General features: G+C 48.5%; 1 protein-coding gene across 1 annotated transcript in view; it reads right to left on the reverse strand.

Annotated features, from left to right (window-relative positions):
* Positions 1-16,681, reverse strand: part of EEFSEC (eukaryotic elongation factor, selenocysteine-tRNA-specific) — a 255,237-nt gene that overhangs the window by 46,912 nt on the left and 191,644 nt on the right. The window contains exon 6 of the mRNA XM_011950728.1: positions 1,544-1,700. Coding sequence (XP_011806118.1) covers positions 1,544-1,700 — 157 coding nt within the window. The remainder of the gene's footprint in view (positions 1-1,543; positions 1,701-16,681) is intronic.

Below are 16,681 nucleotides of genomic sequence, written 5' to 3' on the forward strand. Positions count from 1 at the left end.
GGGAAGGGTGATCATGCCACCTGTGAGCACTGAGGCAGCTCGGGTCTCTGTTTTCCAGTGGGAGCCACGGCACCACCTTCTCTCTAGGAGATTTGACACAAAATGCCATAAACCAACCTTGGTTGCTCCCCTGATCCAAACCTCCCCATGGCTTTCCATCCTCACAGGATCAACCTTGAGCCCTGGAGTTATGTAGAGGACAGTAACATGTCAATATAAAATCAGGAGTGGGTAAAGGTGTTCCCTGTAAAATTCTTCAACTTTGCTGTATGTTTGAAAATTTTCGTAAGTTTTACTGTATTATGAAATACAACAGAATTGTACTCGGTTAGTTGTATCTGGTACAATTGTATAGGGCATAAAGGATAGTGGGGAGCTGGGGGTGGTGGCACACAACTGAGTCCCAGCTATTCAGGAGGCTGAAGCAGGAGGATGGTTTGAGACTGGGAGGTCGAGGCTTTAGTGAGCCTTGATTGCATCACTGCATTCTATTCCAGAGACAGAGTGAGACTGTCTCTAAAAAAAGGTAGTGGCTCATGGCGCATTCGTAGGAACACAGGCTTCAGTCCTTCCCATGGCCCCCGGTGCACAGTATGAACCCTGGCCTGTGTCCTGCACACCTCTCTGCTCAGTGCACTTCTGCCAAACAACTGACCTGCAAATGCACTTGGAGCTCACTGTCACCCCAGGGCCTTTGCCTTCACTTCCCCCTTGCTGTGGCATGCTCTCCCTGACTACCCATGTGGCTCCTCCCCTCCCTCTGTCCTTCCCTGATCACCCTATCCAAAGCAGCATGCTCAGCAATTCCATCCCGTCCCTGCTTTATCTTTCTACGCGGTGCCTACTGCCATCTGACAGGGATTTCTTTAATATGTTTATTGTTTGTACCTTCCTACAACCATAAGCTCCATATCCCCAGCACCAAGCACAATGCCTGCGACACAGAAGAACACGATGCATTGTAGGCTGAAGAAATACACAAGTGATTGAAGGATGAGTTCACTGACAAAATCCAAGGGCTCTCCAGCAGCAAACACACACACTCTGACCCAGCCCATGGACAGGCCCCAGCACAAACTCAGTGGGCAGTGCTGAGTCTGGGGGTCTGTGCTGGGCAAAGGAGGGTGACAATTCACATCCCTGGAAACCCTACCGGGTGCCAGGATGGTATGCCAGGCCCCCAGCGGTCTCCCTCAACTGCTCTCCTCCAAACTGCCTGTAAAGCTCAATCTTATTCCTGCCTCCACAGAGAAACCAAGGAGCAGGCCCAAGGCCCCCTCAGATGGTAAATGGTGCAGTGGGAACTCAGACTCCAATCTTGACCCTGCTCAGACCAGATCTTCACTCCACATCCAGGCCCTTCTCAGAACCCATACTGGCTTCCCAGCCAGAGGCCATGCCACCATGCAGGCCAAGTCACCCCGTGTCTCGGTAAAGGCAGGATTAGGAACCTGAGCCGAGGAGCGCCACCTTGGCACCGCCTCTCCCATCTCTCTGTGCCCCGCATGGTGTTCCTAAACTGGGAGGAAGTGGCTGCACTTACCTGGGATATGGATCTTGAACTTGCCACTCTGGCCGAAGGCACTGTCGATGACGCCCAGTTCTCCAGTGGACAGGTGCACCTTGAGCCCCACGAAGAGCTGGATGTTGGTCTCCTTTTTAAACAGGGAGCGGCCGATCACACTGTAGTCATCCATTGCCTGTCCCCACACACCCAGCCACAGACAGAGGGCGTTAGTGGTGCACACTGAAAGAGCTGTGACTGTGTGCCTAGCCTCAGCCCTCCCGGGCTCTGGGCATGGCTGGCTGCTGCCTGCTCTAGGAACCCTGGGGGTAGCAGGACAATGAGCCTACCTAACAGATAACGAAATGCATGGGAGCAGGGCAGAAACCTGGGACTGGCAACTGCCACTGTAACAACGGGCCCTTCAAAACTGGCACGCTGTGAGCACTTTCCACAGAGAGCACCTCAGTCCCCACAGCAGCTCTGTGGTGGCACTTTACAGATGAGGAAATGGAGGCATGGCACAGTTATGTCATCTATCCAAGGTCACAGAGCACAGGGGGTAGAAGTAGCTTTGAATTCAAGCCCCTGTTGCAGGCCCCCTCCACCCCCAGGGGGCCACAATGACCCAGCCTGTCCCCAGGGCACCTGCCTAGATAGCCAGCAGCACTCTCCTTGAAGCTGTCACAGTCACCCAGGCCACTCCTGAGCCTGCATCCAAGGCCTTCTAGAACTGGCCTCCTCATTCCAGCTTCCCCTCGCACAGGAGCCCTGGAAAGCCTGGCCTTTGTCTCCCACCCGCTGCACACACCCCTATGCACGTTGGCCCGAGGCTTTACTCTTGTTCACTCTAGCTGTGCCTGGAAGCCCGTCTTGGCCTGGCCCACTTTTCCTCCACAGCCCTACCTCCTTTCCTCCATGATGCCCTCCCTCAGTCCAGGTAGAATTGCTTGTTTCCCCTAGCCCCTGTTGGCCATGGCCAGGCCTTTGCAGAGCTCGTATCTCCTGCTGGCCACGTTGGCCACTGCTGTCTCTTTGTGGGTGCCCAGGCTGAGAGGAGGGACACACATGTCTGTGAAAAAGTTAGCTTGGTGTAGCTCACCATGAGCTATGTTCATCCTGAACCTTCTCCTCAGAGGCTCGATCAGCAACTGGAAGTGTCACTCCCTCCCTTCTGAGTCTCTGGCAGCTCCAGCCCAGGTACTGCTTTTGGGATGGCAGCATGGCCAGGTGGCCTTGCCTGCCCCGCCCAGCTCCTCACCCCACCCCTGCTCTGTAGATCCTGCCTCCAGTAGCAAACTTGGGTCCCATGATAAGAAGAGCCCACCAGTCTGACAGCTGCTATGGAAATGAGCAATGCACATACAATCTGCACCATCAATTTCACTTCTAGGAATGCAACCCACTGATGTGCTTGCTGGAGAAGATGTCAGGATAGGAGATCCACCCAAGGTCACTGCAGCAGTGTTTACAGCAGCAAAAGTTGACAATGACTTAGAAGTCCAGCCGGAGTTCAACAAGTGGAGCACAGCCTCCAGAGGTGACGATGTGACCACAGAGAAGAGTAGGCAGCATGTACGGACAGATACAAAAACTCCTAGAGTATTGTGTTTCATGTTAAAAAGCAGAGTGTGAGGCATAGGGCATGTTGCAGGCTGTGTATGGATGGGGGCAGGGCAGGGGTGCACAGAAGTAATCAGGAGAAACTGATGTCTCCAGGAAAGGGAGCAGGGTGCCTGCTCTGCTAAGACTCAGAAGGGAGGGAGTGACACTTCCAGTTGCTGATCGAGCCTCTGAGGAGAAGGTTCAGGATGAACATAGCTCATGGTGAAATCAGGGCTACACCAAGCTAACTTTTTCACAGACATGTGTGTCCCTCCTCTCAGCCTGGGCATCCACAAAGAGACAGCAGTGGCCAACGTGGCCAGCAGGAGATACGAGCTCTGCAAAGGCCTGGCCATGGCCAAGAAAAGTCTGCTATGGGACTTTTCACCATATACCTTTTCTATCTTTGGCTACTGAAATACATGAATGCATCACCTATTCACAAATAAATTAATAGAATTTAAAAATGTAAAAACAAACCAAGAAGTGCATTTCTTCTACCCACACCAGGCGGACCTCCCATCCTCTCCTGACATCTCCAAAGACAGAACATTTTCCTTTGATGGCCTCTGGTCCAGCAAGGTTGACAATTGCAACCCCCCGTCCCCACCCAGGCAGCTTTCATTGGTTCTCATGCACTGTGGTCACCCCAGAGAGCTACTACTTGGGCCTCTGCATAGCTAGGCCCTAGGGTTACATCTGACTGAGATATAAGACCTGCCCTCCAGCATTGCAGTGGCCAAGAAACAAAAAAGGCACAGTCCCTGGACTAAGAGCTTACAACTTTCTCAGATAAACAGCTTGTAAGAGGCCCCACCAGGACCAAAGGGATAATACAGGCAGGTGTCCTTAGCAGAGCAGAAAGTTCTCAATAAGTCGATATTAATATTCTTGTTTTACTCCTACAAGAGCCTACCATGAAACAGGCCTGTAGCTGTGAACAATCACATGTGCTAGAGGAACATAACAGAATTCTCCCTCCACCCCACAGCCCACAGCCTTTGCACTTCTCAGCAACAGATCCTATGAGCGCCCCATCTCTGTGCAGCCCCTGGTGCCCAGCAGCACCCGGCCCAGAGCAGGCTCAAATCAAGGCCTGGTGCCTACAGCGTCCCCTGTGGCCCATGGCTCCCTCTTCCTATACTTCAGCCCCCACTACTCTCCAATCTTCGTCCTGCCCTGTCTCTCTTCAGAGCACAGATCGCTACCTGACGTTATGCCATTGACCTTATCTGTTTACTTGTTTATTGCTTCCAAGCAGAGCACAAGCTCCAGGCAGAAACATGTCCCTCTCCTCCACAGCTACATTCCCTGCACATGAAACAGGCGCTTACTATCTATTCCTTGAATGTGTGAGTAAATGTTGAAAGAATACATGGCTGTAGTTGTTGGTACATTTGCAAGGCTCACTCATGCCTGTAGGCTTTTCTTTTCTTTTTTTTTTAACAGCTTCATTCAGCTATAACTGATATACAAAAACATGAACATATTAAAAGTAAATAATTGGATAAGTCTAAATTTGTGTATACATATACATGCCTGTGAAACCATCATCATGATCAAGCTAATGGACATATCTATCACCCCCGGGTCCTCATGTCCCTCTGTTATGCCTCCCTCCCTGCCTGTGTGGTGCTCCTCTAATGCTAGTCCCAGCTTGTCCACTGGGGACTCTACTCCCACCTAAGGCCCACCTTGGGCATTTCCTCCTTCAGACAGCTTCCCCAACATTGCAGGTACCTCCTCTTCCCTTGGCCCCCAGGACTGAGGCCAAGATCCCTCTGTTCTGAGAGCCTGGCCACTATGTCTTATCCCTGACAGCTGACCTGTCTGTCTCCCTCCTCGAACTGGGAGTTCTGCGAGGAAAGGGTTCCATGTACCTCATGTGGCCCTGACCCACCACAGGCTTGGTGAATGGGTGCTCACTGAGTGTGAGGAGGCCAACTGCACTAGTCCCATACATGGCATCAAGAAGACGACGCCGGGGGGTAGAAATACATTATTCAAGTGGCCATCCCAAGGATATGTCCTTGGGAGACACGATTCATCTGAGAGTGAGCCAACAGCCCAGCCTGGGCTAGTTTCCTCCTGTCTACCTGGGAGAACACAGTGACAGATCACTGTGCGGGCACAGTGACAGTCCCCAGTGCTGGTTCCCTCATGCTAAACACAGCAGGCCCACTGCTTAGCCTCCCAGTGGGCCTAGAGGCCTGGCTCCAGGGTAATCAGAGCCTGGGATGGCAGGCATGCTACCTATTAGCCTTCCAGAAGACATTTACTACATCTTCTCCCCTGCCCCCTCTTTTCTTTTGGTTATAAAATATTAACTTTAAAAAGCTAAATGCCACAAAGACAGCAGAGGATCCATCTTTCCCCAAGCCAGGGTCTTGCAATGAGGGCAGACTAATTTTATTAACTTCAGGGGAACTTCAAAAAGCTCCAGGGCTTTCATGCCAGACAGAGACGACCCCAAAGTTAGTTTAAGTGCTACATAAACAAAAGACTAGGGCCAGGGGAAGCTGAGGGCTCCCAGCGTTCCTTGTTTATGTTCTCATCTGACCTAGTGGGCCAATGCACAGGCTGGTTGGCCCCCGGAATCCTGCTGGTGTGTGGTGCAGCTCAGTTCACTGACCTACATTCCCACAATATTGTTTTAAGCATCCGGGATAAGGTGAGGAGCAAGTGGGCTTTTTCTGACCTTCTGAGGAGGGCCTCTGGGGCTGGAGTGGCAGTTTAGAAAGGATTTCAAGTTCAAAGGGAGTGTCTCTGTCACTCCTACTCTCTTGTTTTATGGCTTGGCTAGAAGACACAATAGTGCTGAGTGGGTGAAGCATACTCTCCTGCAAACTTCTGTATCTGCAATTCCATTTGTTGGGGGAGGCACTGTGAGGGCAGGAGCTGGATGTCTGCACAGTCAGGAACCCCATGTGGGCTTCAGAGTGCTGGCAAGACTGCCTGCTAGTGGCCCCACACTGTCATTTCACAGCAGCTGGGTGGATCTTTGCATCTGTGTCGGTCCCATAAAGGACACTGGCATTCTGGGCATGGCCGCCCCAGGGGAGGGGAGGCTGGGGAAGCAGAGAGAAGTCAGCAAGTAAACCCCATCTCCCTCTGACTCTCCCAATCCTTCACACTCTGCTCTCTCATCCCTTTCCCTGCAGCAGGTGAGTGGCAGTGTCCTCAGCCATGTCATGGGTGAGGTGCCCCCATATCATTATTTAATCTTTAGGAAAGCCCCGACAAGAACAGGAGGCTCAGTAAAGTGAAATGATTTGCTCAAAGTCATGCAGGTAGTGAGTGTGGCAATGCCCCATTCCAACTCAGACTGTCTGGATCCAGAGGCTGGTGCTTTTCCTGCTGCAGGAAGGGCTGGGCTCTGTCTGCCAGGAGATGCCACAGCAGCAAATGAGGCCAGACGACTTTCTCCATCCTGTGGCTCACCAGAGCCATGCCATGACTGGCTGGACACAAATGGGCCTAGAAATCTGGCCCAGGGACACTGGGCAGCCCCATCCCTGCCAGTCCCAGCTGTGGGAAACCCCAAGTCACTGCAGAAGACAATCCCCAAGTTTAGGGACCCCAGCCCCTCCCAGGTTCTTTGGAAGGGAGGAGGAGAGGAGGGAAAGAGGGCAGATCCTGGCTCTCAAGATGCAGCACTTATAGTAGGGCCCAAACACGTCACCGTCACAAGATGTTCCAGCCCAGTCAGCCCCTGCTGCACTGAGAAGGACTGCACTGCTGTTGGAGGAAGGCTAAACTTTCTCCGCCTATGGTCATAGGGGCCAAGAGGCAAACTACCCTTCCCATGAAATCCAAATAGTCAATTTCCAGTAAAGTAAGTCCTTACTTCATGTCATCAAAAGTTCTTAGAAACTGTTACTTTAAACAAAATAATGTACAGCAGGCCCTTAAATAATGTTGCTTTATTCAAAGTTATTTGAATATATATCAAAATTATTTTGTTATAACATTAATGAAAAAAATAAATTGGTTTGTTATACATCCTTTCCCTTAAACTCACGGTTTCCAAGAAGCTAGTGACAATGTTAAGTGAGGATTTACCGTACAAGTCTCCATAACTGGAAAAAAATGGGCACACTGGAGACGACAGAAGAAGAGAAAAGGCACGGCACTGCTAGCACCACAGGTTAGAACCTGGACTCTGGAGCCAGACCACCTGCATTCAAATCCCAAGTCTGGGTGCCTAGGGACTCTGACCAGAGGTCTAACCTCTGTGGATGCAGGCATCTTCATCTATAATATGGGGAAACAGAGTTGCTGGAGGTTTAAATGGGTGCAGGGGAGTACTTGTAAACAGTTGTTTTTGGTCTGGCCTCTGCCTGCCCCATCCCTGGGCAGAGCACTCTCCCTCCCTTAGGACTCCCTCAGACACACCACACAGAACTACAGGGGCAGCAGATGTAGGGCCTAGACTCAATGGCCGCCACCTGCAGATCTGAGAAGACATTGCTGACTAATGGAAGGCCCCCTCCAAGAGACTGCTGGCCTCAGAACTGGACAGAAGGTTGCACTGGGAATTGGCTACAGAGAAGCCTGTGTGCCTGTCTCTCAGCATAGCAGTGGCTTATCTAAACCAGCCCCACCAGCTGGATGCAGGGAGGGGAGGAAGGCAGTCCTGGAAGGCAGAAGCTGGGCTGAGCACATTTTTGCATCTCCAAAACCTAGACCTCCAGAAATTACCACTGTGTGTACTGGGGGCGAGGACTCAGTGATTGTCAGCTGCATGAAACCTCATTTAATCAGAAGGAAGTCTGGCTAGAAAGAGGGAGACAGCCCTTCCTACAGGATGCTGTGAGGCCTACATCTCTGGAGAACTTCAGGAAGACCAGGGGTCATGATCTGTCCTGGGGGTCAGGAGGTGAGGATGGGGGAACATGGCTTTGCTCTGTCCTGTCCATCACTAGAAGGTGTGTGCATGCGTGTGTTATGGTTGGGTTCTTCACCAAATTATAGACTCTTCCAGCTAAAGGAGAGAGACCTCAGAGATCAGACACAAGCACATCCAATAAGGAAAGACCTTCAGAGAACAGTTGGAGGGTTTTCATTTTGAAATCAATCATTGTGACATCAAACCAAAGGCAATGCATGTGGGATCTGCTCAGTAGGCCTTGCTTCTAGGGAACAATGCTAAATCCAGGTCAGCACAGTTACAACAATGGTGCTAAGTGGGGATTCTCACTGTCTGCATGAATAATTTGCTCTATTTATTAGCCTTCAGTCACTGGAGGGACTGAGCTCCTAAGGAGCAGTCACTGTGCACATGGAAGTCTAGGTGTTTGCTTATACGCCAGGTGAGTCCCCATTGTCCCTGGCCTTTGAGCAGGGACTTGGCTGCCGGTGCACATAATTATGTCATTACATGTGTGTGTCTTTCTCTTTCAGGGCTTGGCTCCCACGATGAGGACTGGGAATTGCCCAAGCTGTGAAGTGACCATTCTAATTCAAATTGTAGAAGTGATATGAAGGAAGGCAGGAAAACCTGCCATGAAATGGAGGCCTGTGCCGACTCCAGGTATGCAGTGAGGAGAACCACGTGCGCAGGACAGGAATGGCTTGGGAGGCCTGACTTCTGACTCTGCCTCTTACAGTTCTACCACCTTGAGCAAGGGACTTCTCTGAAACTCAGTTTCTTCCTTGAAAAAGGCTATTGTTAGGATCAGAGGTGTTGATGTTGATGATAACACCTAAGACTTGACAGAGAATGATGACCCAGAGGAAAGAATCTCAATTAGTGGATGTCAAATTGTGGGAGAAGCTGAAGAATAAGATAGCATTTGGTGCAGGAGATCTCAGATGCACAGAAATCACAAGATCCAGTTATCTAATCTGCCCAAGAGAAGCCAGAAGAACAGAACATGTACTCAACACCAACCACATGCTTGGAGCTGCCCACAGCTCTCTGCTTCTCTCCCTCTTACCCGCCCCACCAGCGAAGTCCTCTCGGAAGACAGAAGCCAATAGTCCTTGGATCCAATGAGGAATGGGAAGAACTCAGAGGCTGCCTGATAACGGATGAGTCCCTTAAAAATGAGGTGTTAACTCTTCTAAGCCACTTGAAAGCCACCAGGATTGACAAATTCTGGAAGGGGCCCTAGGATGATGGTGTTATTCCAGTATCATCAGAAAACTTTCCCCACGGACAGTGCCTCCTCCTCAGTGCAGGCCACGGTCTGGTGTGTTGGGAAGAGCAGAGGCCATAAAGTAGCCCAGGTCTCATCAATGCCTGACCAGCTCTTAAAGAAGAAACAGGTTCTGGGGGAGAGTGAATTGCCCACAGCCACACTGAGCTTGTGCCCAGCTCAGTCCATCAGTTTCCAGAACTGGCTCTTTCCAGCATGTCAAGTTGTCCTGCTCCTGTGTCTCTATACGGGCAAAAAAGCAATTTTCAAAGGGAGGTGAACAAGCACTCCAGCAGCCAAGCACGATGCTTAGTTATCACACTCTGACACTGGAAGTCAGAAGAAAGGCTGAGGATTTGGGTTAGGACCAGAATACGAGGGCAGCCATTTGATCATCTCCCTGGGAAAAGAGCTTCTCAACCTGTTTCAGGGGAACCTCTGTTTTCTCAAGTAGCCTGGGAGCCAATGTGGCCTTCAACCCTCTGGCAGGGACCCAGGGGTGTGAGGGCCAACAGAACAGGCTGAGTGGCCAGCTAGACCACAGCATGGCTTCCTGCAAGGGCAAGGGGCCCTGTAGCTGATCCGCTAGGGCCCACCAAGCCTGCCAAACCATCCCTGCTCAGAATGATGGGCCCAAGTTGTGCCAGAGGCAGGTCATAAGCCAGCCTGCACACCAGGCCAGCACGCTCCCTGGTGCCCTGGGCACATTTAACAAGCCGTCGGCAGTGGAGCGGGGCAGAGCCAGGAGCCAGGAGGCAGCGCCACTTCAGACTTCAAAGCTGGTGAGTGCTCCTGATGGCATCCGCGTGTTTACACTTGGTTGGGCTGATGCTGCCAGCTCCTATGGCCCAGCCCTAAGGCCTTCCCTGACTGGCGCCAGTGGGTGCCAGACCCAGGATGGCTGGCACACCTGGCCTTACCCCACCGCTGTGGGAGGGGGACGGCATCTGCTATCACCCTGGCTGGGAACCCAGGCATCTGCATTTCCAGAGGAAAGGCCAAATAGTACCGATGATACCCACTGTTTACTCAGGACCCATTCTGTGCCAGGTGGAGTACTGAGCATGTTACGTATAGCACATATACCTGCCATGCCCTGGGACCCAACTGCCAGCCAGCTAACATGCTAAGGCTGGGTATTGTCTTTGTCCTGCAGGTGGTATAGACCTAAAACAGATTTCTGAGTAAGAGCTGGCAGGACCCCATTTGTTTTGCAGAAAATTACTGGGGTGGAGCTGTGCACGCTGCCAGGTGTAGGGAGGGCTGTGGTGAGACCCCTGAGAAGGTGGTGCCTTGGGGAGGTGAGGAGGGCATCCTGGGGCATGGTAACAGTGAGAAGTCTGCTGTGGAAGCCAGCAGGTTATCGCAGAGCACTCACTGTCCTAAGCACCAGACCCTCACCTGCCCCACCTCCTTCATGCTCACACAGTCCTGAGAAGTCATGATTGTTGCTAGTGGAGAAGCCTGGCTCCACAGGGTGAGTGGCTGCCAGACCATTGAGCTCTGCGGCTCCAGACAGACCAGGTGCCCAGAGCCTCAGGGTGAGACTGGGATACAGAAGGGTAAGGTGAGAGAGGCTGAGCCACCCCTTTCCAGGCTGCCTGGGCCGGCCCTGCTCCAAGGATTTCTCTAGCACAGGTGACCTAGAACACCCCCCATAGCCCCCAACCTGCATCACTCCCCCTGCAGGGAAGGGCCTAGCTTCGATGGCTGGTTCTGCCTGCCTCTTTAGGCTCCTTGCTCCTGCCTTCCCAGATGCCCAGGGCCAGGCATTGCTTGGTCTCTATACTTTACAGAAGCAGTCCCTGGACCTGGAATGCCCCTCCTTCACCTTCCTGTTTCCCCCCACGGCCCCTAGTGTCTGAGCAGTGAACCTTGCAGTCTTACAAGATACACTTAAAAGGTCACCACTTTGTGCTTTTCCCTCACCAGCCTACTTCCTCCCACCTTGGCAGGGTTCCTTGTTTCCTCTCCTAGCCCTTTGCACACTCCTCTGATGCAGGCATGAGTCTCTGTCCTCGACTAGAAAGACCCAGTTTTCTATGAGGCTTTGGATCACCAGAGGAGGAGCAGCTGGTCTGAATCTGCATGTGGCTGAGATGCAAGTGACCTCTTTGGGACATGGCCCACTGGTTCCAGCCTCAGCTTTTATACATCCTTCACCCCGCATCATTTTTGCTAGATCTTTGCATACCTGACCTACTATTTACCTAATATTTTTCTTTACATCTGCCTAGAAAGGAGACTTTATATAGTACCCTAAAGAAAAGAGTCATTAGCCATAAACAGAGGAAGCTAATGGTAAAAGTACATACAATGCAAAAAAAAAAAAAACCCCAAAGAATAATCCTAGTTACATACTATTGCTACTATAAGGCTCTGGAATCTTGGCCTTGTTTTCTATTTGTTAAAAAGCAGGTTAGAATGTAATAGAGGAGTGTTAAAGACACCTTTGAACAAATCTAAAGCTCTCTCTGCAAAGTAATCAAAAGATTGAAAGAACACTGAAAAAGAGAAAAATGTTATTACTAAGAGATTCAACATTCTATGATAGTATGAGAAACAGCCTTAACCAAATGAGGAGCAATTTACTGCTTGTTAATTCCCAAGCCTAGAATATGTGAAAGAATGAACACACACACAGGCATATGCACACCTTATATCTCTCTCTCTCTCCATATCTGCCTATATCTACATATAACTGCTTTATTTCTAATTTTAGTGGTTCATGATTTTACTTTTTAAAATCTATTAGGGTTTTTTCTCTGTGGCCACAAATACAACTACAATCTAAGTTCCATGTGGGCAGAGATTTTGTCTTTTTTCATTCACTGTTACATCCCTAGCCCTTAAGACAACACACAGTAGATGTTCTACAAATATTTGTTTAATGTCAACTGCTGAATATTGTTTTTGTAAATGTTCCATAGGCATAAAAAAAAAGTGTATACTCTATTCAAGGAGTATAAGAGTTTACATTTATCTAAAAATCAAGCTTATTGATTATATTCTGCCTCTTTGTCCTTATGTCTAGTAGGCCTGATTTTAAAATATGGACTCTGAAGTACCACGCTATCATTATAATTCTATTTTTTATCAAGTTGTCCTTAGGTTTCTACTGTTTTGTTTTTATGTTTGGTGTGTACAAGCTTATAACCGAAACTTTTGTCGTTACATGATGTCCTTCTTTACCTTTGTCAGTATTTTTAGTCTTAAATTTCACCTTGTCTGAATTTAATATTACCATTCATACTTACTTTTTGCCCATCTTCTTATTCTTAACCTTTGCTTTCCACTTTAAGTATATTTCTTATAAACAGCATATAACTAGATTTTGCACTTTAACCCAATCTCTCAGCCTCAGCATTTAAATAGAATTTGGCCATTCACATTTAGTGTAATGACTAATACTTAATGTTGTTCCTTCTGTTATTATTATTATTTATTAACATTGTTCTTTTTTCCTTATTTTTATTGGTTTAATCAAATTCATTCCAGTTTCTCCTCCGTGAATGTGAAAGTGCTATTACATTGTCATTGCATTCTTAGTTTCTTTACCTTTCTCTGTACTCAAAATCTTGCATATATTTCTATATTTTTACTTTGAAACAGGATACCAGCTATTTCCCTTAACATCATATGTTCTAGTAGTCTTTCCTAAACCCTCTCCCCAGAAAGATTAGCCATTTAGAACACTTTCACTTCTTTTCTTCTCCCGCTCAGGTGAGACCTCTGGATGTCTCTACCAATCTAAGCTCCCTCTTCTTCTTCTTTTTTTCTTCATTAACCCTTTATTACAAGTCACACTCTTATAGAAGTACATGTGGACTTATGTGAAAAACTCAAATGTATCCAAGAATAAAAAACACAGCACATAAAGTAGTATATGCATCCCAGTGTTAGCACCAGAGGCAGCGGGCGCCCAAGAAAAAGCCTAATTCCTAAGGATGCTGAGAGAGTTTAATGCTTTCAGCTGCAGATAATTACTAGAATTTTCCTTGCAGGATGCTCATTCTATTTCAAGAGCCCTATTAACCATTTATATCAGGGGCTGGAAAACTGTAGCCAAAGGGTCAAATTTTTCCTGCTAAGGTTTTGTATGGCCTGTGAGCTAAAAAGGGTTTTTATATTTTCTAATGGGTTGGAGAATATCAAAAGAATATTATTTTGTTACATGTGAAAACTATATAAAATTTAAATTTCAATGTTCACAACAAAAGGTTTTATGGGAACACAGTCATGCCCATTTGTTTACATATTGTCTATGGCTGCCTTTGTGTCACAGTGGCAGAGTTGAGTACTTGGGTCTGAGACCTGATGAGGTGCTCAGTAAACTACAGATGGTGGTAACATAGTTATAACTTGCAGTGCCTCACCCAGTGACACATTTTATTTATTTATTATTTTATTACTGGTGTGTATCCATCACATGAAAACAAGAAAAGTGGACTTCAAATGTCACACTTTTAAGGCTCAGTGGGTATGGATTATTATTTTATCAAATTACATGGCAAAATACTGTGTTTGTTATTAGTTGTGTTAACAGAATACGAGATACACTGACAGCACAATATTCCCAACTCACAGAAAAACAATGTCAAAAAAGAGAAAACTTAAAACAGTATATTTCATCATAGCAGACACGCAAAACAATAAAAAATGAGAATGAGGCTGCAACCAAAGTGGGTTTCCGGGTGGCTCATTTGTCAGCCAAGCAAGGAAAGCCATTTACCAATGGTAAGTTAATTAAATTGTGTTTGATCGAAGCAGCTGAAAGAAGAATCCAGAGAAAATAAGCTTGTTTAAGATTATTAGATTTGGGGCAAAAGCAGTTGCTTAGGTTTGGCCCATGGGCCCTAGTTTGCTCTGTGTAATACTAATGAGTTAAGCCACAACTGGTAGGGTACCTGACCACCTTCCAGTGTGAGCCAGTGATAAAGAGCACAGGAAATAAAAACACAGTCTGGAGAGGCTTGGAAATTAGCATCTTCTGTTTTCCAATAACTGTCCTCAGCATCACATATTTACACTATGCTGTTATTTTCTTTCTAGACCATATTACAAAGTGTCTAATTTACTGTTCACTACCAACCTCCCCTACGAAGACAAGAACTTTGTCTATCTTGTTGTATGCCCAGTGCCTGGCACAAATGAAGGAACTCAGTAAACATCTGAATATATGAATGAAGGATGCCCTTATGGAAAATGGGCTCAGAAGGCCTATATGCCTTAAGCTCCCCTGGTGGAAAGTGCTCACTCAGCACATAGGTATAGTGCCAGGGTCTCCCTTCGTGATGAACTGAGATAGCTCAGAGGCCCAAGCCCAGGTTCTAAGAAGGCTAACTGTGCTTGAGGAGTAGATGTGCTGGCCTTGCCCCGAATCACAGAGCAAAGGCTGGGTGCTGGCTCACCATGGTGGTGGAGATTCTGCCCAAGAGACTAGATTTTACCTTTTCAAGATTTTCTGATCTCCCAGAAACTTCTTTGAATAGAGACATGACCAGGAAGCTGACTGGTAGCTGTGATGTGCCCAGGAATCTTTAGAGTCAGCCAAGCACGGTGGGGAAAGAAGAGCACAGGGCACTTCTCTGGCCCCTGCACTGGATAACCACACCCATGAGCCTGCCTGACTCTTACCCCTCCCTCTTCAACCAACACTGGGTGGCTCCTGATAGGGACCAGGGGGATTGGCTCCTGTGCTTGAAAGAGAAATAATGGAGTCCCAGGGAAAAGAGTGGACCCACGCTCCAGGCATTATTTTTTGACTCTAAGAGCTTAAACATGAATAATGATAAAACAATAAGGATGCAGTAGGAGACAAGCACTGATGTGAGAACCTTATGTGCAATCCCCCATCTCACCTTCATCTAACCCTGGTGCAGCACTGTGAAAATTCCCACTTAACACGGAAGTCTCACGGCCTGCCCAACTTTTCACACTAGCAGGTGGTAAGGCTGGGAGTAAAGCCCAGGCCTGCACATTGGATCAGTCTGTCAGATGGCTGAGCCCCTGGTCAAGCAAGATGATCTGAAAATCTCTGGGTGATCTGGGGCCTATCAAAGCAAACAGGGCTGCCCCTTTGGAACAAGCCCAGCCGATCACTCATGAGCTGCACTAGCAACACTACCTTCTTGCTTCACCTGATGAGAGTCGGCTCTTACATATGAAGACACAAGCTATGATGGCTCTTTCAAAACAACCTGATGAGGTCAAGACCATCCTTCGAAGGAATGAACAATTGAGATTAAATGGCTGCCCAAGGTGTACAGCTGTTTTGTGGTGCAGCAAGGGCTTGAGCCTACTCTATATGATCTCCAAGCTCAACCTCACCAGGAAGGAAAGTCTCCCACCAAGGAGATTCCAGCTTTTCAAGAGAACGCAGACTCTTTTGACACACTGGGCAAGAACCTGTCTGACAAAGTGGAACTTCATGACTCAGAGACCAGCTAGTCCTGAATTCAAACTCCAGCTTTACTACCCTGTGACCTTGGGCAGGTCACTTCACATTTCTCAGGCTGGTTTCCAGTCTGGCTGCCTTTGGGGAGGGGACCTGGGTTTGTAGGAAGAAAACTTCCTTACACTGAATAATTATTGCCTTGTTTGAAATTTTTTACCATGTGCACACACTACTTTTCCTAAATATTTGCACATAATTTAATTGATTTAATTGGGGAAAAATGAACATAGGAAAAATAATGACCTCTTCCTCAGGGTTATTAAAAGGTTTCAAAATAAAGTATGTAGCTAGTAAAGGTGCACAGTATATGCTTAATCAATGGAGTGGTGACAGGGTGGAGGGAGGAGGGAGGCAGGCTCATTCCTGCCCTGGGGCCCAGAGGAGAACATGTGGCACAGAAGTCCCAGCCTACAGCCAGCTCCTAGCATTAAGGCAGGTGCCCATTCAGCTAGAGCCTCAGGGGGGTGCGAGTTGAGGGAGCTGCTCCTAGCCTGGGCACCCATGCCCTTTCCTCTTTTGTGGAGCCTTAGGAAGGCCCTCTTCCCTGACCAAAGCCCTGGGTTCATAGGATCTCACCTCTGCACATATCCACAGTCACCCCATGCAGCTGTCCCTAGTTGGAGGAAGCCTGTCGCTGCTCAGGGTTGTCTATGTGGGATTTGGACTCAGCTTCTGTGGACTGCCTGCAGTTCTTGTGCTTCCACTTCCAGGCTCCCTGGACTGAGCAGGAAAATGCTGGTGGTCCCAGTGATGCCCCAGGTTGGGGGCAGGACATAGGTCAGCATGTCTCCTGGCCCCTCCCTCAGCCCTTCAGAGGCATGAGTCACTGCGGCCATATGTTTACTTGCTCCTCACAGACTCTCCCTCCCAGTTCTCAAAGGAAGTGACTGCTGCACCGCTGTTGACAGGCCTGAGTGGGAGCAATTAGACCCAGGAGCCACACCAATTGGGATATTACTCTCTCATAGATATTTT

The sequence above is a fragment of the Colobus angolensis genome, unplaced genomic scaffold (genome assembly GCF_000951035.1).
Source record: "Colobus angolensis palliatus isolate OR3802 unplaced genomic scaffold, Cang.pa_1.0 Scaffold31, whole genome shotgun sequence".
Lineage (NCBI taxonomy): Eukaryota > Metazoa > Chordata > Mammalia > Primates > Cercopithecidae > Colobus > Colobus angolensis.